Source organism: Lathamus discolor, chromosome 1, assembly GCF_037157495.1.
Source record: "Lathamus discolor isolate bLatDis1 chromosome 1, bLatDis1.hap1, whole genome shotgun sequence".
NCBI classification, from domain to species: Eukaryota; Metazoa; Chordata; class Aves; order Psittaciformes; family Psittacidae; genus Lathamus; species Lathamus discolor.
In genome coordinates this window covers 102,775,583-102,802,634 of record NC_088884.1, presented here as the reverse complement: position 1 = coordinate 102,802,634, position 27,052 = coordinate 102,775,583, and the positions used below count along the sequence as shown (strand labels likewise).

General features: G+C 40.5%; 1 protein-coding gene across 3 annotated transcripts in view; it reads left to right on the top strand.

Moving 5' to 3' along the window:
- Positions 1-975: 975 nt before the first annotated feature.
- LRBA (LPS responsive beige-like anchor protein) overlaps positions 976-27,052 on the top strand; it is a 401,889-nt gene continuing 375,812 nt past the window's right edge. For all 3 annotated transcript variants that reach the window (XM_065688455.1, XM_065688463.1, XM_065688444.1), the window contains exons 1-2: positions 976-1,237; positions 1,598-2,096. In XM_065688455.1, the coding sequence (XP_065544527.1) occupies positions 1,866-2,096 (231 nt within the window). In that variant the 5' untranslated portion in view covers positions 976-1,237; positions 1,598-1,865. The remainder of the gene's footprint in view (positions 1,238-1,597; positions 2,097-27,052) is intronic.

The following is a 27,052-nucleotide window of genomic DNA, read 5'->3' as shown; positions in this document are numbered from 1 at the left end:
AGCCCCCGCTGTGGCAGCAGTCCCCGGGCGGCTCGAACGGGCCGGTCCTGCCGGGCGTTGACAAGAGCTCCTCTTCCCGCCCGGCTGCCAGGAAACGGAGCTGCTTTGGGAAACCCCCTTCAGGCAACCGCCAGCGGCCAGCCCAGCGGGTGCGGCCCGCCGAACGCCTCGTCGGGGGCAAGCCCTTCAGCAAACCGAGCTGCCTCCGACGCCAACCCGAAACAACCGGCGATACCTTCAAAGGCTTTTAACTATAAAGGAAGAGGGCAAGGTTTTCTCCCTCCTCTGGCACTCCTTTTACCTCAGTCCGTCAAATCTGGGCGGCGTCTCGTATGACCTATATTCGCTCCCCAAACAGCGGTTACCAGGGAGGAAGGACGCCCAGGCCAGAGGTCAGGGTGAGGAAGCCGCTCACCCGCCACCTCAGGATCGCTACTAACGGGGACGGGAGGGTGCCCTAGCCTCCCCACTCCCTCCCTGAGGCGAGGGAGCCGGAGCCTTTAAACCTGCACTCCCCCTACAAAGGTGTCACTGCCGTGCCGACCGCCTGCTGCTTCCCTCCGCTTCAGAGGCTCGAACGCGGAGCGCGCAACTATTTCTTTTTTTACGCCGGTTCTGCTGCTCGCCTATGGTTTCTTTTATTAAAACCAAAACAAAATACGTAAAGCCCCCAAACCCCACAACCCCTGCCCCCCAACTACCCAGCCCCCAAAGAAAAAGCCGCCTCAGGAGCACCGCGCTTCACGCGGTGCTGCAACAGCCCCATAACGTTCGGGCTCTCCGCAGGGGAGCGGCCCCTGAGGCGGCAGCGCGGCTGAGCCAGGCCAAGAGGCGCAGGACGAAGTTCCCGCCCCCCCCTCCTCACCTGGGCGCACCTGTGTGCGCGCGCGAGCCACCGGCGCCTACCCCGCTCAGCGGCGGCCCGCCCCGCCCGCGCCCGGCCGCGCAGGCGCACGGCTCCTCGGCCGGCGGCGCTCCGGGGGCTCAGCGCTGTCATGGCGGCAGAGAGCGGCAGCGTCGGCAGGAAGAGATGGGTCTAGTTGAGACCTTGGCGTGAGGCGGTGACTGCTGCTGGAACTTCAGGCGCCTTTCGGAGAGAGGGGCGGCCCGTGCGGCGGAGCCCACTCTTCGCAGCTGACGAGCGGGGCAGAGCAGGGCAGCGCAGCCACCTCCCGGCCCCAGAGCCGGGCGTCAGGGCAGCCTGCGCCCCCGCCGCGGCGGCGCCGGGCGGCAAGCGGTGAGTGTGAAGTTGCTGGGCGGCGGGGTCGCTGCACCTGTCCGCGCCCGCAGCCGGGGAGGTGGCGACGGTACGAGAGCGGGAGCTGGGCAGGCGGCAGACAGGGAGCCGGGCGGGAGGGAGGAGCGTGTTCCTTTGCAAAAACTGATGAAAACTAAGCCCCTCACGGCCGCGCTCCGTGCGCGGCTCTCACCGTGCGGCGCGGCTGGGGGGAGAGGCGTGAGCTCCTGAGGCGGCCGCCGCTGCCGCCTGCCCGGTGCGGGGCAGGGGACGGGGCTGCTGGCCGGAGGCGGGGTCCCCGGGAGAGGGGGGAGCGCCGGGCTCGCCGCGAGCTGAACAGTATCTCGGGTTGTCCTTCAGGGCTGTAAATACCTGCGTGAGGGCGCAGAGCTGTGGACAGACGCTTCCTGCTGAGGAGAGAGCCGGGAGTCCGCGGGCGCGTCCTCCCTCCGTTCCTGCCTGCCTGCCTGCCCGCCCCACCCGCCGGACTCGGGTTCCTCGGGAGCCGGAGCTGAAGAGGAGGAGCGGGCCGCCGCTTACCTTCCCGGGAGCCCGAGTCGCCCCTTCTTCCCGGAGCGGCGAGCGTGTGCCGCTGGCGCTTCAAGTCGTAACCTGAAGGGAGCTAGCCATGGCGAGTGAAGACAAACAAGTTATTCAGCCAACAGGTGATGATGGAGGAGGTGGCAGTGGAGGAGGAGCGGGGAAAGAAGGAAATGCTACTGAAGGGGCAGGTTTGCTGCAGCCTTTGAATCCAGGAGTCCCCATCCGAAGCATCAAGATGAAATTTGCTGTGCTGACAGGACTCGTGGAAGTTGGTGAAGTGTCCAACAGAGATTTGGTCGAAACTGTGTTTAACCTGGTAAGTTGATTGCTGTTTTGGGGAGGAGAGAGAAGAACAACAACATACGTGCACAAAAGAATCCTGTGCTTTTCTGATGTTTTTTACCTGTCAGTATGTTTTTACATGTTTACTTTCACATGCTAGATTTCAGCTAGGTGGATGGATGACAAATTATGAAGATAAAGCATCTAGACCTCTATATATACATTTAAACTTGAAACAGCTCTAAACAGCATCCTACTTAGTCTGCCTCAGAAAAATTGTTGCTTTACATGCAACTGAGAAGCTTATTATGTTTAAGCATTCAACAGGTGTACTGAACAAGAAAGCTAAATATTGATTTAGTAACTCAAGCTGTCATCAAAACAAACAAATACACGTTACTTTTTAAAGCCAAGCTACCTTTTCCTGTGGAGATGTTTACTTCCTTTTTAGCTTCCCGTTTGCTTTGGAAGTAGGTAGAGCTTTCGTGTTCTGTGTACAGGGAGTGGGGGTATCGGGGAGCAGTTCATGGAAATGCTTTTCTTACTCTGCTTGTTGGGAAGAGTAGAACGTGGTTTCAGTGTCATTTTTTATTAATGAATTAGGTGCAGTTTTTTAATACTGTATGGATGTATTTAATACTTCATGACTAGACCTCACTGAAAAATGAGGATACAACTTTTACTGTTGAAGTTGCAAGCATAATATATACTGTTGAGCTTCTTGGGCCACACTTAAAGCGATTAGGCTAGTTGTTGATGTTTGCTTGCGGTAGGACACCAAACTTTAGGAGATAAACTGTTTACAAAGAAAAGCTTCCAAAGGAACTCTGCTGTTAAAGAGATCTCAGAAGATCTCTAAAAATACTCATGGTTCCTCCTTCTTCCTTTTAGTGAGCACCTTTGACTTTAAAACGTTGTGGTTGCTGACAAACCAGGAAGTGAGAGCACGTAATAGTGTAAAGCTCGGTAACAGGGAAAGTTGACACAAAAGGCATACCATTTTTTAATTACTCTTTGCATTTCAGCTATTTTCTTGGTAGTAGTCTTTGCTATGTGCAGCTTTCAGTGGTCACTAAATATCTGCATGCTGTGGCTGTTTAATGCTTTCGATGTTATCTTCTTGGGGTATCGTAAATGTTTATTTTTGAATATTTTCATATTAGCAGAAAGTAATACTCTAAATAGTTTGGATAAAAGTCTCAGTGCAGAGGGGCTGCAGTAATGTTAAAAATGAAGTGCAGATCCGAGGTTTCATGAATGCTTCAAGTATGAGGAAGTGATTTAAGTTACTTAGAATCCACTTGACAATTGTCCTTCACAAAACCCTTGATACTTGGACCTGAGGCTCAAAAGGAGATTCTGGTAAATAGTTTATGATTTGGGACATTTGTGTGAGGGGAAATTGTTCATGAGCATGTCAAGTTTTATTTGACCATGAGCATAGTCTTTTGAGTGGTGTACTGGAGGGGTGTTTTATGGCAGCAATGGAAGGAGGTTCAGCAGAGTAATTGAAAATGTGAAAGCTCCTTGGTTCTGGGATTCAGTTTCTGCTCCATCTTGGGCAAGAGAGGAACAAAAATTCTTCTTGTTACATAGAATCCTTGGGTTTAGATTTAAGAGGTCTGGAGGACTTGACCTGTGGACTGCATTCTCCTGGATCTTAATTTCCCAAATAAAAGTAGAAGAGACTTTCTGGCCCTGGAAATTTTTGAAACTGTTTTCACTTTTTCTGCAAGTGAAATAACATCCCTGACCTCTTCGAGAAGACTCCTCAACTTTTCCAGCACACCTGCCTAAGATGTGGGAGTCTAAAGTTCATGTCCAGCACTGCATTGTTTCGATCACAGCAGAAGTAGTCAGTTAATAGCAATCATGAAACAACAAATAGTTTGGTAATAGGGATACTTTACCTGGATTATGTGAGAACAATATCCGAATTTTTGATCAGTATCAAAGAAAGTCAGTCCCTTGGTTTCTCTTGAATGCTGGGAAAACACATCAACTATGAGTGACTTAATTTGGAAAGAGAAGGTGTCTTGATGTTTTGTGATTTTGTGGTTTTAATAAAACTGGGATGCTTAAAATCAAACCAGCCAAAAAAATAATAGTTTTTGTTTCAGAAAGCATATTTTTTTCTGGATATTTTTTCTTTTTTGGTAAAAACTTTTAAGCTGACTTTTTAATATAGCTTTCTGGGATATGCAGTCTTCCTACAAAGCAATACTGATCCATCTCTCACTGATTTCTGCCTCTACTCAGTCATTAGCTGTGACCTCTTAATTTTGCTGATACCTCTGAAATCACACAGGTCACAGGTTAGGTATGTGAAGTGTTGATTAGCAATGATGTACTTTTCTGTGCATGTATGCAGAGAAGATTTACCTTTTATGTGATGAAGTGATCTTGGCTATGGCTTTTCTGGTACATTGTTTCCCAGTAGCTTTCAGAATGAGTTTACTCATGTGTACAGGTTCAGTTGGGGATGTGAAAATGGGGTTAGGCCCAACGTACCCCTTATGTTGGGTTTCACTCTGGTGACTCATAAGTGCACTACCTCAGCAGTGTTAGCAGAAATCAGCCAGCTTTCTTCTTGTACGTTGAAAGGAGGAAATGTACAGTATTTGGAGGATTTTTTGGTCACCGAGGTGAAATGTCTTTAGACCAGAGTGAAAGTAGGGCTGGGCAAATCTGTGTCAAAAGGTGTTTTTACATATCTGTTCTTCATAGCATAGCCACCTTCAAACTGCAGAGTTAATTTTTTAAAAAGGGAGGTTAGCTGACCTAAATCTTTATTTCTTGAGCAAATGAGTTGCTCTTAATTATGCTTTTCAAGCTTGTACAACATGGAGTTGATGGTGAATTTCTCTGTGTGATGGAGAGTCAAAAGAAATGCTGTGCTGATGTTCCTCATCTTTAAGTATTTAAGAGATGGCCATGATATGTGAAAGTCTCAGAAGGTCAAAACACGAAGTGCAAAGTAATTAACTTGCTGGTTATTAAAGAGTTTCAGGTCCTGTAGCTCTGATTACTTGAGTAAATAACTTGTTCAGAAGTGTTGGATCTTGGACCTGAGAAGCACCTATAACATTTTTTCTGTCCATCAGTATAACAGAGTGTTTAGTGAGCTCCTTTGTAGCATGCACCAAAACGTTGGGGTTTGTCTCATTTGTTGTCTTTGGATTCTGCTCTTAGAAATACTCAAATTGATCTGCTTTGTTTTGGTCGGTATTCTCAGAACCTAGTTTTCAGGCCCATGTTAGGTATGTTTTTGTGTATTTCAGCACTTCTTAAAATTTAAGAGGAAAATAGTAACTTTAATGAAGTGTATTATTCTGTAAATAACTTTACAAGCACATTCTTGTTCAAGTATTAACCTGTTTTGTTACTTTTCTGACAGTAAGCTATAATATTGGTATATATTGCTCATGCATTGTGAATTATACTTGGAATAGACTTTGGGCAGCAGAAATTCCTTGAATTTCTTTTGTATACAAATCAGGTCTATTCCTGTTCATTACCTCATATCTGCTCCCTCCTCACTGCCCCTCTTAGTTTATTAAAATAAAAAAAATCTCCTGGTAGAAGATGATAGAATGGAAAAATTAATTACAGTGGGATCTGTTACTAACTTAAGACAGCTATGGTTTTTTTCATGGTACAACAAAAAACCGAGTTGATCTCTAATGGAGAAACTTTCAGATAGAGTAGTAGAAATTATTTGGCAGGTGGCAAAACTTTAAAACATATATTTATGAGTTAGTTACAGTACTATGCTAGTTATGTTGATTTTTAGGGTCTGAAGTTTTCAGGTGTAGAGAATAAATTCTGTTCTGAAGGCTATGCAGCCTGCATTAGAAATACAGGAGAAAATCCTTGCTGGATTAAAATTCTGGATGGAGCTTCTGATCTACTCCGTTCTAAACAAGCTTGTCTTGCATCATATGTCAGTGTTGTCTTGTTACCAAGTTATTGTAAGTTTCTTGTTTATATATAAAACTTAGGTCACTGGATATCCTTGTCTGTCAGTAGGTAGAGGTCTCTCACTGGCAAGTGTGAGTTCATAATGAATGTTGCATGTACACTGGTTATCTGTGCTGCTTTATTAGGCTTCTGGTGGGAAATGGATATTCTGGCAAAATTCTGCTATGCTTCAAGCAGATGACTGTACAACGCTTGTCTTTGTGGTGGTGGTATAATTCAGTTTGGGCGCTTTGTGCCAGAATTTACTCAGGTCTCAAGTCCACTAGTGTGTAGAGACTACAGGTAGTCTAGACTTTCTGCATTTCTCTATAAAGAAATGCCAGGCCTTGCTCTAAGCCAATTTTATTAGAAAAAGCTTTAGCACTTCCAATTGCTCTAGTGGCTGTAATATCATTCAGCTTTTTGGGCTTTTTCCTCAGTCTGTGTTGCAGAGACTTTTTTTTTTTTTTTTTTTTTTTTTAATGCTTTCTCTCTGGTGAGGAGAATGTGTTGTTGCTTCTGATTCTGCTCATGGTTTATGAGGTCCTCGGCAAGAGTTACCTAGTGACAAAGTGCAAATGAGAAAGAAATCTTAGGCTTTTATCACCTTTGGAGGAGAAATAACAGGATCTAAGGAGCAGAGACTAAAATTACTTTGTAAGCTTCATTTGTCACCTTTCCCAGTTCTGCCAGATATTTTTAAAATCAGAAACAAAAATCAATGTAACTTTTAAAAATTCTTACTCTTTACTTTCTTTGTTTCTTCCTTGCAAGTAACCTTCTTCCTCCAGCGTGCTTGGCTTGTTTTATAGAAGAAACCTGAGATAAATGTCAGGACTGCCACTTGTTTGCCTTCTGCTCATGTGCCCTCTGCTGTTTTTGTCATGTCTCCATTGCTATAGTTTCTGCACTATAAACTTTTTATCATTATTCATATTGAAAGCTAATAGCATCACCTGCTGCTAAAACAGGTTTCTAATTTGGTATGAATGCTACTGAAACATTGTTACAATGGATGTTATACAGTAGAAATTCCCCTTTTTTCATCTTTGTTCACTTTTTTGCATGCACTTCATACAGAAAACCCCCGAGGCTAATGGTAATAGAATTAAATGTATTACAGTAGTAGAAATGCACTGTAGATGTCTTCATAACAATGAATTGTTTTTTATTACCTCACAGTATGGTTTTTAGAGAATGCTAGGATTTATTTGCTCTATAAACTTGTCAACACTGTTGACAAGCAAAAGTAACCAAATGCTTTTTAGAACATCACTAAATATTGTGTGTTTCTTAATATAGGCAGTCTTCCCGAGTGTGTTCCCAGTAAATACACCTTTGGCTGCTGTTATCCCAGTTCAGTCACTTCTGCCCATTTACAGTGATAAGGGAAGGCTGTGGCTTCAGCTGGGTCAAACTTGTAGGTTTTCTTAAAATGACAGTAGCTTGGACAGTCAGTTGTCTTGGTGGGCATGCATGGTTTTACTCTTGATGAATGAATGGAATTCAGCAAAATGCTTCCAAATCTCAAGTCTCAATGTTCTTTTTCAAAAATAGATGCAAACTTACTTTTTTCTGGCCCCTTTGCAATGGAAGGCTTGTGCCCAGTTTGAATTGATTTAGGCTCCTTGATTCCAAGTCATCTTCATGGACCCATAATTTGGGATCTGGTAACAGGAAAAGATGATTTTGGTATATTTAGCTGGTGAAAGATGTCTCTCAGCCTCATTTAGTCAGACTTTACCTACCTCAAAATTCTTGAGTAATGGGAGTCACCCTCCACTTAAGAATTAAAGACCTCTGTCTTGTTAGAATTAATTCTGAGTAGTTCTGAATACACTTAGCATTGAAGTGATGTGTAGTGGGTTTTTCTTACGTGTTGATGCAACTTCGTAGTTAATGGAAATATCATCCTGCATAGTAAGTGTAGGAATTTAGGGAAACTTTGTTGTCAGCTGAGAAAGTCACGGAATGTAGCAAGTGAGGTGGTAATGGCAGTCTTGAATTAGGCATGCTGACAGTTTAGAAGAAAATTGTCTAGAATCTGAAGAGGAGCTGATTTAACTTGGCTGTGATATCAGCTCACATCTGTTACTGCAACTTAAGACACAGTGTAGGATGACAATATATTGAGGGCAAAACCTTGAGACCACAGGAAAATGTTCAGGTTTTCTCACTCTTCCTTTAACTGGTCAATTTTTATAGCTTCTCATGACAAATGTGAAGTTTTAAGTACCTGTGCAAGCCTGTGAATGACACAAATTCTGTGTTTTCCAGGAGTGCTGGCATCCTATACTGCCATTAGTAGCTCTGCACAAACCCAAAATAAATATAAAAAAGCAAGGCTGAACCAGGCATTTCCATATATAGTATCTTAATAATGCAATATTTGATAGAAAATTTTTAATTAGCAGTTCATTCTACAAGTAAGCCTGTTTAAAATGTGTTCACAGCATACTTTGGAACTCTTTGTTAGAGGGGAATTGATCAGGTCAATGACAAATTTTTCTAGTTGGTGTCCTGTAACAAAGAAGAGGGAGTCAGGTATCTACTGTGGTTGCTTTGTGCTCTCTCAGTAGTATTTTGTATCACCTCTGTCAGACAATACTGGGTGAGATGGACCATTGGCCTGACCCAGTAGTAGAGATAGCACTGTAATGTGGTGGCCATATGGACTGGCTCAGGAAGAGCATTTGTGGATTAGGGAATACGATGAAATTAGGAGAAATAGGTGGATGGCATGTCAAGGTTGCTACAAAGGCTGGACATTGCTGAGTGAGATAAAAATAGATAGCTATTCGTGTCTGTTGGAAGAGATTATTTGAGGGATGAACCGAAGTGTGCAGATTCAAGAGGAGTGTGAGTAAAGAGAAGGTTTTTTTGAAGTGGCTGTATTGGATGAGTACTAGAGGTTGAGGACAATCAGAGGTATTTGCTTAGTTCTTTCTTAAGGCAGTGTTGGTTTGGTACAGCATTTAGATGCTGAAGCTTGCTGAGAAGTCCCAGTCTTCTGAAAAATAATCAAATATGATTTTTTTTTTGTGTGTGTTAAGATAAAAGAAAGATAAATGACAGATAAAATGAAAGATAAAAATGGCATTTCTCTGTGGTTTATTTCACTATCCATATATTTGTTTTGCCACCTATTGGGGAAGCTGTAGTCATTCTGAACTGTATCCCACTTGGCGTAGTCTTTTGACTTTTGACTTTTGGGTTTTATTTTTACTAGGTAAGTTGGTAACTTAAAGCATTTATAGCTTATGTCTTTATGCAGTCATGAAGTTCTCTATAAACCTTAAGGAGGAGGCTTTAATCTGTGCCACAGATTAAGTACGCTTTACAGTTTAGTCATTGGATGCGAAACAGCTATTTGCTACCTTTGCTGCTTCTGTGTATAAAGCCCTTTAAGAATCTTTTCTGTCAAATTCAGTCTTGCATGCATTAAATTTATGCACATCTTTTTAAAGAACTTCTATTTATTTTAAATGGGTCAATCTGAAAGAAAGTTTTTCTTCATAATCACTAATTGCAGTTAGCTAACTTTCTGCCATTCCAGTGTCCTCCACAGCCCCTGGAGGCCTTGCTGGCCTCTTCATAACATTTGCAGGATGGTTTTTGCTATTAGCTTGACCTAATTACTAGTGTCCTAATTTAGATTATGATTCTGCTTTAACTAATTCTGGATTTTTCTGTTAGACCTCGCACTGTACTAGAGCATATTATTACCTGTCCAAAAACTGTTTTGGTCACTTTTATTTTTTTTTCCTCTGGGAAACCTTCAGACTTCGTCTGGGAGCTCTGGCTATTTATGAGAAATCTGAGGGTTCCGATTGATTTGCATAAAGCTGGATACTGTTGCCATCTGCTGTTTTTAATACCACAAGTGGCCAGTGGAGACTGTAGTTTCCAGTATGCTCCATATTTAAAGCAGATAGCAATCAAGGAGCATCTTTGCATAACTGCTGTAATCAAATTCGCTAAATAGTGATGCTGCATGACTGGAATTGTACCTTTCCCTGAGACACTATAGTCTTTGTGCTGATACTGGAAGCTTGTTGTAATTTGTGAAGAGTTTGCATTGCTACAGTGCTTTAGATTCCAAAGCTTCAGGAACAGACATAAATAGTTTCTAAATAGAAGGTAATTTGTGAAGAAGAAAACTTAATGCCTTCTGTTGCCCTGGATTCCTCTAGTAATAGCTGTGGAGCTGGGAGCAGCTATGTCCCAGGAATAATTTTCTTGTTAATAACTGCCTTGAGACGATACTTAAATGAGAATAGCTAGTGGGAATAGGATGTGCTCTGTTGCCTCCTGTGAAGTGCTCTGTGAGTTTGAGCTGCAAGTCTCTCTACTGCAGTCTGCATACGAGTAGTTCTGTTGATGAATTTGTATTCTACATACATCTAGCAAAAAAATTTCACATGCATTATACCGTAAATACAGATTATTTTTTGTTCAGCTCAGACTGAGTTGTTCTGGCAAAAACCTGTTCTATTGATGCAACTGAAGAAAACAACACTTAAAGGGCTGCTGGGTTAGTGTTCCTTTGCAAATGAAGATGAAAACCAGAGTAACAACTTTGGACTCATCTGTCCTGTGGAAGTGTGTTATTTGTATTTGTGTCAGATCCCTACCCCCCCTCCCCATTGCACCTCCTCCCTTTGCCATCAGCAGTTGCTCTCCGTGGTGTGGACACAAGTTACAGAAATAAACTAGTGAAATGAAGTCTACTCTATTTGCTCCACTTACTTCAGATTTCTAGTTTTAGAGTGGACTAGCCCTGTAAAACAGTAACTGTGTCAGTGCATAGGGTGGCGTGTAGTTTGCTTATTCTCTCTTCTGGGGATGCTGAAAGGCTGGAAGCACCAGTAAGCAGCAGGCAAGATGGTCACTGCAGCGGGAGAGCAATTTCTCATCTAAAAGAGCAGCAAAAGAACCAGTAGCTTGTAGTGGACCAGGAAGGATATGATTATGGAGTCCGAGATGCTGAATGTTTGCTTGATAAATCTCTCACAAATTGCTTCCTTTATCAAACTGTACAGGTTTGGGTGGGAATTGTCCTGGTTGCTTTCCCAAATACAACTGGGATAGGGGTGGGTCAGGAGGTAGAATAAGGTAAACCCTGTTGCTGTAGAATTGCTGGATAAAGACTTTGCAGATTCTGCAGCTTTTAAGTTTTAGTAGTCCATTATTAGTGAAGTCTTAAAATTATGCTGCTTGTATTTCTTCGGATTAAAATTGTGTCCCTAAGGACAGTTGTTTTTTGCAGGATTATTGAGGATTTTGGCAGACCTTGGAATCAAGGTCTTAACTCTTCCCTCCCTCCAGGTTCTTTATGTGCAATTACAGACATAAGTTAGAAAAAAATGGCCAATAATACAGAGGTAGAATTGCTGATAAGCCTTAAAATAATGCAGTCAGGGGCAGAATGGGAGCCAAATGAGTAATGTTGGTAGTGGTGCATGACTTAAATAAACAAATGGAAACTATCGGTCCAGTCAGCATCTGCCTCCTGCTAATGCTTTTGTTGAAATTAAGCGTGTGATTTGTCTCTAGTTTTGGTTGTGAACTTGAATGAAAAAAACTTGCAAGCTTTCTTTTTTTTTTTTTTTTTTTTCTTCCCTCTCTCCCTAATGAGAGCTTAGTTATAATGTAGGATTTGGTTCCAGTGTATAATCTAGGTGCCACAGTGCCTGACTTTTAGTATCTGATGTGGAATATGAGACCAAGTAACTGTGCCTGCATTTTTAGAATAATGCATTTTGCAATAGCCAGCGTGAAATGGGGAGCTATATATGTTTAATATATTGCTGATATTATAGAATGGGAGAACACTAAAATGCTGGAGTGTATATTTCAGTTGGGATTGCAAAATATTCTCTGTCCAGTTTGTAATCTGCAGTCAAGGGTCACCTTCTGAAGTTCTGATGTTCTTAACACTTTAGATTTCCTTATGTAATGTAGCAGTGGTGCCCAACTCAACAGTAGAGCTCTGTGAAAAGGGCCATGCTAGATTATGTACTGTTTAGCCTCACAACAGGACACTGTTTTGTCCTTTCTGTGCTCCTGCCTGCACCTCCCAGAGACCTGGTACTTGCTGCCTTCATATGGGGCTGCAAAAGTGAGTCTGGAGTGCTTGCTGGGTTCTGTAGCGGGCTGGGGACCTGTGAGTGCCACTGCATGCTGCAGCTGCTGTGAATCAGGTGATAGGCAGGGGACTTGCCTTTGGGGAGATGTTTATTCCAAGATTTACCTGAGACCTGACATTAAAGACTTGTGCCCTTCCTATGTGCTGCTTTTGAAGTGGAATGTATATTGCATTTTGGGAATTCTGCTGGCTTAGTACAGTCTCACCTATGCAGGAAATGAAAGTCACCCTGATTTCTATCTTTAGTAGGAAGAGATTCAAATTGCCATTTGTCAGGTACATATAGCGATAGTGTCATAAGTGACTTGTAAGGGAACATTTCTAACACCTCTTTTGCGAAGGCTAGGCTTGCGTGCCAGTTTCATGGGTATGAAGAGAAAGAAACAAGTCTCAGACCTAGTGTTTAAGGTGTTTGAATAACATTCTTCAGTTACTCATATATGACAGAAAAGGTTTGAAGCTGGAAGTTGGTGGACTTCTTACACACATATTAGTCAAGTTGTTTTTATGGTGTACAGAATGCCGATTTCCTTCATGGAGGGCGAATTATCTTCAGGTGGAGGGGTTTGTGTTGTGATTGAAAGTTCACCAGAGTTGGTTATACATATTTCAAAAAGTTAGGATTTAGGAGACAGAAACTTGGGCTTCTTGCTTCTGGATAGTGCTGTCATTTTGCAGAAAAGTGGTACCACTATTTCTAAGTAGATCTTGCTTTAGGAATGTGCTTGGTATTTCTGTGTTTGGTCTTGAGAGAAACTGAGCAAGATGAAAAAAAAGATGTAAAACTTCTAGGTACAAATTAGTGTCAACTTCTAGGTACAAATTAATGTAATGTATTGTCTGTCACTCCCTTCCCCCAAAGGGAAAAAATAATGTTCATATTGTCACATGATGGGGCTGACTGTAACAAGGAGACTTGTCAAAGTTTTCCCTTAGCTAGGTTTTGTGTGGCAAATTGGGAAGCCTAGAAAACCAGATACAAAGTGAAAGTTAGGGAGTGGGGAATTGAAGTATTAATTAAGAGCTAGCTTAAGTCTTTATCTTGATGCCTTTGCTGTTGTTCTTAGCACTTTGAAGATGAATATGTCCATAGAGGTTTTTAATTAGATGTCCAGAGTTGTTGAGATCTCTTTAAATTCCAGTCATGTGAATAGAGGTAGAGGTAAAATTTTAGAGGAGCAACCTAACTGCCCAAAGAAATTGTCTTAAAATAACATCACAAATGAATGGTTTAGTTTGATCACCTTAAGTGTGCTGTAGCAAAACTTGATTAGAAAGTATTTGTTTCAAATCCAAACTTCTGAAAACAGATTCTGACTTCCTAAATGTTGTGGTCTTGTCACAGTTTATCATATTAGAAAAGTGGCAGACTGGTGAAGTTCCTACTGACGGGACAAGGGGAAACATAATCCCCATTTTTAAAAAGCCTGGAGAAGAAAAGGTTCTGGAGAGACCTTAATAGCAGCCTTTCAATACCTTAAGGGGACCTACAGGAAAGATGAAGAGTGACTGTCGTGGTTTAGACAAAGTCAGCCATAAATCATGTAGTTGCTGCCTCACTCCCCCCTTTTTTTCCATCCCTCTGCTCCCGGAGGGATGGAGAGGAGAATTGAAAAGAATGCAACTCCCACAGGTTGAGATAAGAACAGTTTAGTAATTAGGGTATAACACAAATCACTACTGCTACCACCAATAATAATAATGATAAAAGAAATAACAAGGGGAGAGAAATACAACACCTCAGCACTAGCTGACTGGTAACTCACACCACCCCGACCGAGTACAGCCCGATACCTCATCCAACCCTGAAATGAACTAGCCCTTCTGGGGTAACTCTCCGTTACCTCCTGGGCATGACGTGGTGTGGTATGGAATACCTCTTTGGCTAGCTTGGGTCAGGTGTCCTGCCTCTCCTCCGCCCTGGCAGAGCATGAGGCTCAGAAAGTCCTTGGTCAACCTAAACCGTTTGTGTTATCAGCTCTCTTCCCAGGCCTAAAGTCAAAACAGTGTTGCACCAGCTACCAAGAAGGAGAAAAATGACTGCTATTGCTGAACCCAGGACAGTGACGCTTTATCAGGGAGTGTAGTGTTAAGGGGGTAATGGTTTTAAACAGAAAGAGGGTAGATTTAGTATAGACACGAGGAAGAAATTCTTGACTGTGAGGGTGGTGAGGCACTGGAACAGGTTGCCTGGAGAAGCTGCGGCTGCCCCATCCCTAGCAGTGTTCAAGGCCAGGTTGGATGGAGCTTGGAGCAACCTGCTCCTAGTGGAAGGTGTCTGCCTGTGGCAGAGGGCTGGAACTAGATGATCTTTTGATGATCCTTCATGCCCCTTTCAACTCAGACCATTCTGTGATTCTTTGGGGGGGAAGGGGAAAAATCACTTTGGAGTACACAAGGGTGCCAGAAATTTAAGCTAAACCTGGATTTGGAGGCAGGGAGAGGGAAAATTATTTCAGTGGATTTTGACTCAGCAGTCACTGACACACATTAACATCTGTGTTTCTGTTTATTCTGTAGTGGGACACTGTATATTAGTCAGTTGCTAACTGACATGTAGGGTTTAATGAGAAATTTATGACTCATTCCTATTAAAGTTCCTATTCTAGTAGCTGAAGCCCAATATTATCCTGCGCAGGGTATTTCTGTGCATTTCAATTTAGTAATGTTGCATATTACTGACAATAGGACTAGTCAGACACAGGCTTAATGACCATTTTCTGGCATGCATGGCACCTGCTTTGTGGAATAGCTCTTCAGTTTTGGAATACGCTTACTGTATGTCTTCTGTGGGCTGGCAGTGCTTTTGACTTCTGTAGCACTGTGTTAGAAGTGATCTTGATGTTTCAATTTCCTGTTAAAGGTAACTGTGGGGAAGAAGGTGAACTAAATGCTTAATTATCCTCTTCTTCCAGTTGAGTACTCAATTTCACAGCTTTTAAGAATCAGCTTTAGTATTTCCTATAGATTTATTGTTTACATATATGAGGCTAGAGACATAGTTAGAATTCTGTTTGTCAGCTCTCTCTAGGAGTTTTGTTTATCAAAGGATACCTCTAAATGGGTTGGTTTGCCAGTGACCTTACTGGTCATTGGAAAAAGTGCTTGAAAACACTTAAGGATTCTTCAAACAGGTATTGATGACTGTAATGATGGAATCAAAGCAGAGTAAAGGATTTCTCAACTGCAGTAATTTTATTCATTAATTTATAGTAATATAAGTAGAATATAAGTAATTTAATTTATAGTAAATTCCTGTATTAAAAGATGCCTGAACCTCAAACTTAATCCAGAATTTTGAAAGCAAAGATGCCTTTGCATAAAAAAAGTTAATAGTTTGGCCAAGAGGAACTATTTTCCATTACCAGCATGCAAGCTAAGTATCTCTGATAAATAAACTGTGGTGTCAAAGAAAACACAATGGATGTAGCAACTATATTAATTAAATATTAGTTACCCAAGTGTGGGTTTGGGTTGGTTTTTGCCTTCAGGTAGTGTTTTGCTCAGTGTGATGCTGTAGTCATGATCTCTGTATGGTGTTGTTCCTTGTTCTGGTGCTGTAAACCAGTAAGGTATTTATATAGTCACTGCATTTGGCATTTTGAAGTAGCACATTCCTCTTTGAGATACATTTATGCCTCTTGCTTGAATGATTTCCATATCAAAGATGGGTAGTATAAAAGCAAAGAGAAGAAAGTGTATTTTTATTTGCTGTAAATACAACAGAGTCCCCAAGAGTCATATTGGGCTCTTTCGCTTTTATCCAGTGAAGTTTCTGCCGACTGAATCAAGTCTTACTTGCTCCAGGTAGGTGGTCATGACTGATGTGGCACATTTAGTTGAATTTAATTTTTCTCGGAAGAGGAATGGAGGTCAGGGTTTTTCTATAGAAAACACTATAAGGATGCATGAAGCAGTGAAGGACTAGAAAGGGCAACTTGTACTGTACGGAAGCTATCTGCTTTGGAAACATTCATGTATATGACTGCAGAGAATTGACAGAACTGAAGCTAGTGATAATTTTGGACAGATGATGCTAAGTAAAATACCTCAAAGCAGCTGCATGGAGCAGTCACTGCTGTTGGAAGATACCTCTGGGGCTGTGTTTTTTTGTGCTGCTTTATCAAGAGATATTTCACAATAGCTCCTTTGTGCTAATGGCAACATAGTTCAATGAGAAGTTCTGTCTTTGCATTTTTATAATATTTGTTCTTACAACCCACAATGTAGATTCAGCCTTGGCAATGAGAAACTTGAGCTTCAAAAGCTTTTGAGTTCATAAATAAACTATTAAGCAGAAACATTTGGAAAGCTGATGTCCATTTTCTTCTCCCTGTGAACAGGTCTAGATGTAAGTCAATGGCATTGTCCTGTTTTTGGCTGGGATGGAGTTAGTTTTCTTCCTAGTAGCTGGTGCAGTGCTGTGTTTTGGATTTAGTGTGAGAATAATGTTAACACACTGGTGTTTTAGTTGTTGCTAAGTAGTGCTTACGCTAAGTCAAGGACATTTCAGTCTCTCAAGCTCTGCCAGTGAGGAAGGGCACAAGTAGCTGGAAAGTAGCACAGCAGGACAGGTGACCCGTACTAGCCAAAGGAGTATTCCATACCATAGAATGTCATGTTCAGTGTAGAAACTGGAGGGGATTTGGTGGTGAGGGGCTTTTAGCTGCTCAGGGATGGGTTGGGCACACGTAAGTGGGTGGTGAGCAATTGTGTTGTGTGTCATTTGGGTTTCCTGAATTTTATTCCTCCTTCTCTCTCTTTTTTGTTCCCTATTGTTGTTGCTATTTCTATTATTATTATATTTTACTGCATTTCAATTATTAAACTGTTCTTATCTCAACCTGTGGGTTTTACATTTTTCTGATTCTTCTCCCCATCACACCCCAGGGGATGGGGGTGGTGTGGATGAGCAGCTGCATGGTATTTGATTGCCAGCTGGAGTCAGACCATGACAGGCATCTTCTACTGGACTGCATCACTTGGGTTAAATTACAGACATTAAGGATTAAGCTTTGAAAATGAGAAAGAGCCAGTTTGGTTCCTCAAAGTGGAATTTCAGGATTTTAAAATGAAAACTAGAAAAGATGTTAAAATAATTGAAAAGTTGCTCTTGAGAGTCAGTGATTCATATGTTAAGATTACCTGATGCCTTCCATTTTAAGCAATCTTAAGGTATTTTCTCTGAAGTTCCGCTCATTTTTTGCCAGCCAGTATATGATACTGTGCTCCAGAGGCGTGTGGATTCAGTTCAGCCTTTGTTCAGATAAACTCTTGTAACAGGCTCTTGCTGCATTCAAAGCAGCAGCAAATGTGTGTTTTCTGCTGCGTGCAGTCAGGCACCTAGGGAATGGAGTTGGGAGCTAGAAGAGGAGGATAATTGTTTTGGGCTTCCCAATTCTTGGCACAACAGGTTATACTGTGCTTCCTACTTAGAAAACAAGGAGCATTGACTGTTTAATACCTGACTTTATAGATACTAAAAGTTATAGATACTAAAGCCGTAGCAAGGGTGTATTGTTCCTACAGCGTACTGGGCTGCATCAAAAGAAGTGTGACCAGCACATTGAAGGAGGTGATCCTGCCCTTCTCTCTGCTCTCATGAAACTCCACTTGGAGTACTGTGTGCAGTTCTGGTGTCCTCAATGAAAAAGGACATGGAGCTGTTGGACCAAGTGCAGAGGGGAGCCACGAGGATGATCAGGGGACTGGAGCACCTCCCATATGAAGACTGGCTGAGAAAGTTGGGGCTGTTCAGTCTGAAGAAGGCTGTGTGGAAATTTCATAGCAGCCTTCCAGTATCCGAAGGGGGCCTACAAGGATGCTGGAGAGGAACTCTTTACTAGGAACTGTAGTGATAGGACAAGGGGTAACGGGTTAAAACTTAAACAGGGGAAATTTAGACTGGATATAAGGGAGAAACAGTTCTTTACTGTGAGGGTGGTGAGGTGCTGGAATGGGTTGCCCAGGGAAGTTGTGAAAGCCCCATCCCTGGCAGTGTTCAAGGCCACATTGGACGGAGTCTTGGGCAGCCTGGTCTAGTGTGAGGTGTCCCTGCCCATGGCAGGAGGGTTGGAACTAGATGATATTAAGGTCTTTTCCAACCCAAAGCATTCTATGGTTCTATGAAGCTGTGTTGTCTGGGATGGTGACTTGATATTGCTACGACCTGTTTTATAAAAGCAGTTCTCACTGCAGAAATTTTGTGAACACTCAAGTTCTCTGGTAGACTTGGGGCTGAGGAGCTACAACTTTTTCTGTAACTTTTTTCTTTCTCTTTTTTTTTTTTTTCCTTTAAAATCTCTTGGGAAGATGACAAGCTTCTGTGTTTTGTTGAAAACGATCTCTTCTCCCCCAAAGTTAACTTTGCTAACTGCAGTGAAGGATGAGAAGATTTTAGCATCTTTACATATTGAGACCTCATTGCCAAGCACTTCGTTGTGCAATGCTTAGTTATGAAAGAGGAAATGAACGCAAAAGCTGTTCTTTGAGACTGGCAGTGGATAGCGAGAGGCTCGTTTCTGTAAAGGCAGGAGACGGGCTGTGTTGTGCAGACATGAGTTTCTAAAGCAGGGTAACCTAAAACCTGAAGTCAGTTCATCCTACAACTTGAGTGCAGTACTTGCTTGAAACCAAATAATAGTAGGTGTATGAATGCAAAATTTTTCTTTTGCGTAAGAAAAGACCAAACAACCAAAACCCAAATAAACAAACCGAAAACAAACACACACAAAAAGGTGAAGAATAACAGGTAGCAGTAGAAATAAGAGTAGTTATTTTTTGATACAAAGAACTAAACAGTATGTTGAAAATACTGAGGTGGCCTTATTTGCTAGGCCCTAAAAGTGTCACTGGTAATTGTTTTAGTGTTTTATTTATGGAATGTAGGTGCTGAAGGAGCAGCTTTGAATGGAGGAAGAGCTCAAGATTGAAATTTCAAATCTAAAGTCAGAAATATATTATTTTCAGCTAAAGCTCTTTGGCGTTCCTGTACATTACCTGGGGCAGAGTTGTGGACAAACCTGTCAGTTGCCTGGTTTTGTGCAGCAAGCTCCAAGTGTGCAAGGTGATGTCCAAGGAAGCACAAATGTGTTGTAATTTGAAATATCTGGCTTGCTTTGCTGTGGATGCAACTTTGTCACTGCCATCACTGCAGATGGTGAAAACCATGGCTATTGCCAACAGTTATTTCAGGATAGAAACAAAATCTATTATATTATATACTCCCAATGTATAAAAAAACTGGTGGTTTGACTGCTGCCTGTGATGTGGGGGAGAGGAGGAGGAAGGGAAAATAGAACTCTTGTCCCCTAGGATGATGATCTTACATTTATGAGGATGTGCATGTAGATTTGCTGGAAATTATTAATTCTAGTAGGGGTGATTCATGGACCAAATGCATGCTAAATTTTGAAATATGAAAATTGGATTATTTTATAGAAAATAACATTCTTTTGCAGAGTGAATAAAAACTTTTTGGATTAATAGGAGACACAAGAAGAGAAATTTACTCCAGTCTCTTCACCAAACTCTTTAAAATTGATACATTTCTCAGTTTTTGAGTCTTAAGGCGATCTTAAAAGTGTGTTCTAACGTAGTTGATTCTATGTAAAGTCAGTCATATAAAAACTAATACATTTTGGGGTTCCAGAAATGCTGCTGCTGTATAAATCTGGAATTAGTTTTGTATTGAACACAGTGAGAAATGAGACTGGGATATAATAAGAAAAAGAAATCTAATTTTATCACTTCTTGAATGTTATTATCTCATGAGAGCATTCTTCTTATTACCTGGAGTCATTTAGCGCTGTCTGAAGTGCCATGTGTATCACTGTTCAAGTGGTGTTGTAGATGCTAAGGATAAACTCGGTTAAATTAAAAATGGTTGCTGAGCTAATTAGTATGTAGTATTTTAGCAATCTGAGTCTTCTGTGGAGAGGGGGTTTTATCTGTGGCTTTATTTTCCATAACCCATTTCTGTAACTCCCTGCTTTCCTTGTTGGTTCTGTCAGTGCAGAATTATGTTGGCAATGATGTGGTTGCCACTGGCAAGTTTTCTCTGAGAGAATGTTGTTACTGTTTCATCTGTATTTCTGCTCAGTAGAGGACTGTGTTCACTGGTTTAGCTGTCCTTTGCTGCAGCCTCTCCTCTTTGCCTGGAGAGCCCACATACAGAAGGAGAGAGAGCCACTGAGATGTTTATTCTGTAGTGGCATCAGGAGTTGTATCAGTCTCTCCAGTTAAACAGCTAAATTGGCTCCGAACTTATGAAAGCAGTACATGGACTGCTTAAGAAACCAGGAGATTAGTATAGTGCTCAGCACTTTATTTAGTTGTCTTAATGGGAAATGTTTAAAACAAAAGGAGAATCTTACTTAATATGACCTTTTCAGTTTGAAGGGTGGTGATATTCAGCAAGATACTTGTGATTCATTAATGCAGTGTATTGGCAATAATGTTTAAAGTAATTTTGAATTCTTCTTAAAGCTTTGTTTACCTTATTTTAGAAAAAGGGATTTTTTGAGTTGGTAGAATCACAAGAGTAGCATAGTTATTAAAATTCTTTTGTCAGAGTTGCAGCCAAATGCTTATTTGTTAGAATTAATCTAGATGATGGAAGCTGGTTTTTGTCTTGTCTAAAAATTGCTATGTACAAAGGTTACAAACTTTAGCTGACAGTGTTTTGTCACAGTATGGTGAGCACTAGCTTTATACTTTGGTAAGGTTACAAATAAGTAATTTGAATTTCTTCTTTCTGTAACTTTTACTTTTGTTCCTGAATGTTCATTAGTATTTGGTTGTGCTGAACATAAATGTGTTCCGCAAGGCCCTTTCCTGTCTAGTCTTGAAATTTGCATGAGAGGAAGGAACATAGAGTTAAAATCTTTATGCTGAAGTAATTCTCAAATTGTGAATAGTGGTGTCTGTATCATGGCAGCCGTTCATATTCCAGATGTCATTGACCAGCTGTGTTTAGGTGAAAGTGTTGCCAGACAGTATTACATGTAAAAGAAAACAGGTGAATGGTGACAAAGACAAAATAAGATTTAGGCTTACCTTGAAATAAGAATAGTTTCTTAAGCAAATGTTGTATTCTGTGCTGAATGCTTTGCAAAGAGTCCAATAATAAATAAAAAGCAGACAATACCACACCTTTTTAAAATTATACCTGAAGAAAATTGTACTATTTCTCTTTTCACCTTCCATTCACTGTCACTGTGTTTCCCCCTAATGTTTGTAGTTGATTTTTTTTTCAGTATTTCAGCTTATATGTGTTATAAAATCCCCCAAACCAAAGCAACCTAATTTTTTGAAAGAAAAAAGTGTATAATGCTACAGTTTCACAGCATATATTCAGATAGTGATGTCAACATATTAAATAAGAATGCTGCAATTTGAGGCCTAAGTAGTTATACAAGAGGCACCTATGTGCCTCCACAGACTTATTCCCTTGAGGAGGGCTTAATGTGGGTAAAATGTTAATCTGCTTTGCTTAGTAAATACTGAATAGGAAAAAAGTCAGCTATATCATAAATTTCAGAAGGAAAATTAAGACTTTGCTAGGCAGGAAATACCTTACTTTCCAAACATCGGAAGGGTATTGAAGAAAACTGGGTTTATAAGTTTGGATTTTCAAGACCTTGTTGTACTTAACTGCAAGTGTTTGAGTAAATAGAGCCAAGTTTGTTTGTTTTTTTGTTGCTGTATTTAACTTAGCAATTGGAGCTGAAATAATGTGGTGGTTATGCCAAAATATGCATTTCTATTTCTTGATTAATTTTTCAATTACAAAAAGTAAAGCACTCTGTAATACAAATTGTGTGCTCACCTGTAATGCCAGTAGGAGGATGTGAGAGGTTTACTTTGGGTTTTTTATTAACTGAATCTGGAAAACACAATGTGGGTGTTTACATTAAGGGACCAACCTGAGTTAGGTATGAAGTATATAAAAGATATTCTTAGTGTGCATTGAGAGATACCAATTTACACTTGAAAGTATTTATTTTCAAACTCTATGAACTGTCATGGTTTAAAATTTAAGATGAAAACTTATGTTTTACAGATGTGTTTAAGCTTTCTATTTAAATTTGTCTGAATATGATGCAAGTCATATTCTCTAGTGTTGCATGTGTATGCTGTCTATAGGTATGCTTATGTGTTTTCTTACATTTGTGGTGCTATATAGAAGTACAAGAGAACTACAATATTGTATAACAAACCCAGTTACTGAATTCTATTGAGGTAGCATGGTACAAGTTAGAAGGATAATATTTTGTGACATAATTGAGGTGGTTAAAATAAGATATGAGGCAAGAGTTGTTGTGTTGTGATAGTGGACCAATCAAATCTGGAGTGTTAAAAAACAAATTACAAATGTTTGGGAAAAGCCATGTTCTTCTTAAGGTTCAAATACTGAAAGGCTTATCTCAGAACAGTGCTTAAAAATTTACAGTTGCCAATAAAAGCTTTCCTTGAGAGACTGTCAAGTATAGATTGTAAGACCAGGTAATCAATGTGTCCTCCTGCATAACATCAACCATAAGGCCAACTAATATTTCATGCAGTTAGTCTGCAGGCTAAGTGTAAATAATAAATCTTCACCAAGCGGACTGGGGGGCCAGCTTAGAACAATTTCCAATAAGCCTGCACTTATGTAGGTTTGAGTGGCAGTAAGTTCAACAATGCATAAACTTTGATTGCAAAGGGAAGAAAATTCAGTTCTCTAATGAAAGCCCAACCAAAGACACTAAAGTTGACTCCATACATGGGTGGAACTTCACTTTATGTGTGTTTAGCTTTGCAATAATTTCTCATCTTTGTTAGGGGAATCTGGCAACCTGGTATTTGAACTGGTATGGACTTGATTGGGTCAGGAGGAGAAAGGTGTTGAAAAGCGTCTTGGCTGTGGTAGCTATGTTGTGCTTCACACAAAAATGTCATGCTCTAGTGTGAATGGTTTTTATGTGAGGTATGAATCTTGGCATGAAGCTGAAATATTTGTTGTCAGGCAGGTAACCGTTGTTGGTAGGAAGGGTTGGTGAACAAACATAGCTGCTTCTGTGGTGAATTTCTACAGGTGGGTTGCTGCATCTTGGCTACTGTCATAACTAGGAGAATTATTTCAGCTGATCAAGAGATTATAAGCTTCTGGTCTAAGTGAGTTTGGAAAAAGGCACCAGTTTTGATCCTAATAGTTTCACAGAGATTCATATGGTGACAGGTCAAATTGGGTAACAGGAATTTAGAAAATGTTATCCACCCTTGTATCAATTCCAGAGGATCTAGACTGGCTAATTTACTAATATGCAGTGAGTGGGAGCTGGCCGAGCTTCAGTGCTGGGGAGGCTGTGCATAGAGATTACAGTTGTGAGTTTTGGAAGGAAGCCAAGGAAGCATTGTAGGGTTTGCTCAGAAGGATTACACAGAGGCATTCTGATCTGCATCTGAAATACTAGATCTGGTTTGACCCCCAGCTGCTGTGAAATGCTTGCAAAGGCGCTGCAGGCAAGTGACTCAATAACAGTGTCTGGTTGGAGGGTTGTGGCCTGCTCTTCGAAGTGCAGACCATGCTGTTCTAATTAATGCCTTTCCCAGAGATAGATTAGATTGTGTTCAGGACAGGGAGGGACACAATGGTGTTTTATAACTCCCAAACCCCAGTGTTGCTCTAGAATTAACAATCGAGATTTTGTAGTAGAGTACACTGCCAGGAGCAGCTTTGTATATGCTAACAGAAACTGTTTTGGTGGGGTTTTTGTATGTTAGTGGCATCTGATAAACAAAAGTTTCATTTGATGACAAGGGCTGCTGAAAGCTAGCACTTAAAGGAGTAAAATCAATTTGACTGTGACTGACTCTTACAAGATATTTTGCCAGTAAATCATTACAGAAACCGTAATGAACAACCTTTCAGTTATTAAAAAATGTGCTTAACAATGATAGCTGTCTGTATATTTATTTGGTATTAAGCTTTTCAATTAACTGCAGAAAGATGGAAATGTTAGTGGTACAACAGGAGTATCTTTGTAACCTGATCTAGAAGACAGGTGAAAGGGAGTGTTCTGTGTGAGGTAATTCTATTACTGGGTAAAATTTCAGGTAACAGAGTAACTGTATTGTTGAATGTCAAGTACTCAAAGTAATATGGTCCATAAGACTTTCTAAGGAGTCATGTTTTTGTCATCATAGGATCTGCAGGGATGTATGTAATCAGTTGGTTAGAATCTCGTTGCCTATTGTAAAGCTAAAAAGCAAACATGAAAGTATGAAATAATGCTTTTAACTGTGTACTGGCTTAAAAGAGAGAAGAAGAGTTCTGTTGGTGCTGCTCTTATTATTTAAACTGTTATTTTAAAGCCCCTGTGCAAGAAAGTGGATTCTTTGGGATGAAGGTGGGGTTAATTGTGTGTCCATAACTGCTTAAAAATACTTACCTTGGGTGTCTAAATACGTCTAAAATTCTTTGTGTGTGGACATAACAACATTCCTGCCAGATATATTTGCAGTGACTGATTTTTTAGAAGAGTTCTTAACTTGTGCCGTATTTCCATGTCTAAGTATCTGAAACTTTGAATTATACTTGTGTATCATTCAATTTTATTGCATTTATTTTGGAAAATAAATCCATGTCTCGGAGAACTCACAGTTCTTTTTCTACTCAAAATCTGTTACCTGAAATGCCCATGAGATGGTGCTCATCAGTCTTGTTTTTGTGTAGCTCCAGATCTATGCATAGTTCTGACTTATAACCAAGGATGCAGTGGTTAGCACTGACATATTTCTAAAAGAAAGAACAGAAAGCAACTGGCAAAATACATATTACTATACTATTTTGAAGTATGCATCAAAACAGGCTTTAAATCCCTGCTTTTTTGGGGGGGAGATTGCTTTGATCCTAATTTACACAAATTAGAGATTACCACTTATTTTTTCTTTCTTAAAAATTAATTTCTAAATAGCCAAAATAGAAAATCTGGTTTAGACATCTATAATTTTTGTGTGGTTTTCTTTCTTTCTGTTTTTCTCAAAGATCTATTAAAGTTTTCTGTGTAGGAAACATTCTCCTACTAATGCACACTAGTGTGTTCTGTTCTGTAATGTAATGTCTTTCTGTGGGAATTCCATTAGTTTGATTTGTTTATGTTTTCCCTTTGACTTATGCAGACTCTCTGTAACAAGCAACATGGAACAGTGGGCCTTGGGAGAAACATTAAACTCTTGTTAAATAAGGGAAGGATGCTCTTTCTTTGAGCTGGACTCAGTGCTAGAAGCTCTAGTGCTGTTTTTCAAGAGTGTACTGTGTAATTTCAGATGCAAGACGGTGAGAAAAATAGCAAGATGAAGAGAGTAGAGTATAATGTCTTCTTTCTGAAGTAAGGTTACTGAAATACTTAGAGCAGGCTGCAGCATAGTGGAGCCAAATGTGTTATTTTGCATTCTGTTTCAGACTGTTCTTACAGGTATTTTGAGAGTAGTAACCAGATGGTCTGAGGGAACTGGAGGTAGGCCTGGAAGAGGATGCAACTGATGTAGATGAACTCCCAAGGAAAGAATTATCAATATAAATAGATGGGTATGAAAGCAAGAGTTGGTTGTGTGAAAACTGGAATGAAGTGGCTAGCACCACTATTTTGTGTTAATGTGTATGAATGAGTGGCATTTGGAGATAAGATATGATTTAAGGACGAAAAGAGGGGGTAAGAACAAATGATTTTCTACCCCTACTTCGCACTAAGAAAACAAACTTATGCAAAGGAGACTTCTGCTGTAAAAACATTTATGGAAAAGCTAAATGAAGCTAGGAGTAGGAAGTACCAATGTATGCAGAAGAGGAAAATGGGGAGATGTACAAACAGGAGGTAACTCTCCAGAAAAGTGGTCTTAGTTTCTCCTCTTCAGACTCCAGCATTGTTTGCTTGAAACATGTTGTGTCCTGCAAGCTTTTCTTTCTGAGGAGCCTAGGGAATTTGCTTTCAGTCTGTCTTCTCTACTCAGTGTTTCACTGAGCTGAAAGCCTGTATTTTTCATTCTGCTTGTTCTCTGTTAAATATAATTCCTTTTTCTTTATGTCTTCAGATTTGTTGGTGTTTCTTCCTTCACTTCCTTGCATGTTTTCCTGTCTACCACTTCTTCAGTCTTGTATATCTTTATACTTCTAATCCTTGAAATAAAAGGTACTTCAGTATGGAAATACTCTAGCTTTTATTTGTAGCAAGCTGTGCCAGTTCTAGGTCAGGTAATTTCAAGTGGAGGAAAAAAATCCTATGAAAGGAAATTAAGGACATTTCTTACTGACTTCATCTGGGAAAACTGAACTGAAAGATTTATTTTTGCAACGTTTCATTTAATATGAAGTAATGCTACAGTGCTCCAGGGCACTGGAAATTGCTGATTACGGAAAGAGTCAAGATAACTACAAAAAAAATCCTGGAGATTGTTGTGTTATTATCAGGAAAAAATTAGCTCAGGTGGAAGTATGGCCAATATAAGTGAGGAGAATGTGGGCCTACAACTCATATGGATAAACCTACAAATTTTGAACCTGAACCTCTTTTATATCCTTAAAAATTATAAGAATTATTTTTATTCCAAAAAGTATTTTAATGTCTTGGCCCAGAAAAACTCTTCTCCTGTCAGCTACTGGTATTTCTCAAGAGTACAAATCTCATCTTGAACAATTCCAAGAAAGTGGATTTTCAGAGAATTAAGTGCAGTTCTCCAGGAACTGGTATTTTCATTCTCATAGAAGAGTGTAAAGAGAGAGGTTTTGCAAGAGTAATTCTGAAAAGACACCAGTTGCATTTCTGAGAAAATGAATGCTTTACAGCTTGGAATACTACACAGCCTAGAGTGCAACGCTGTTCACACAGTATTGCTTGTAT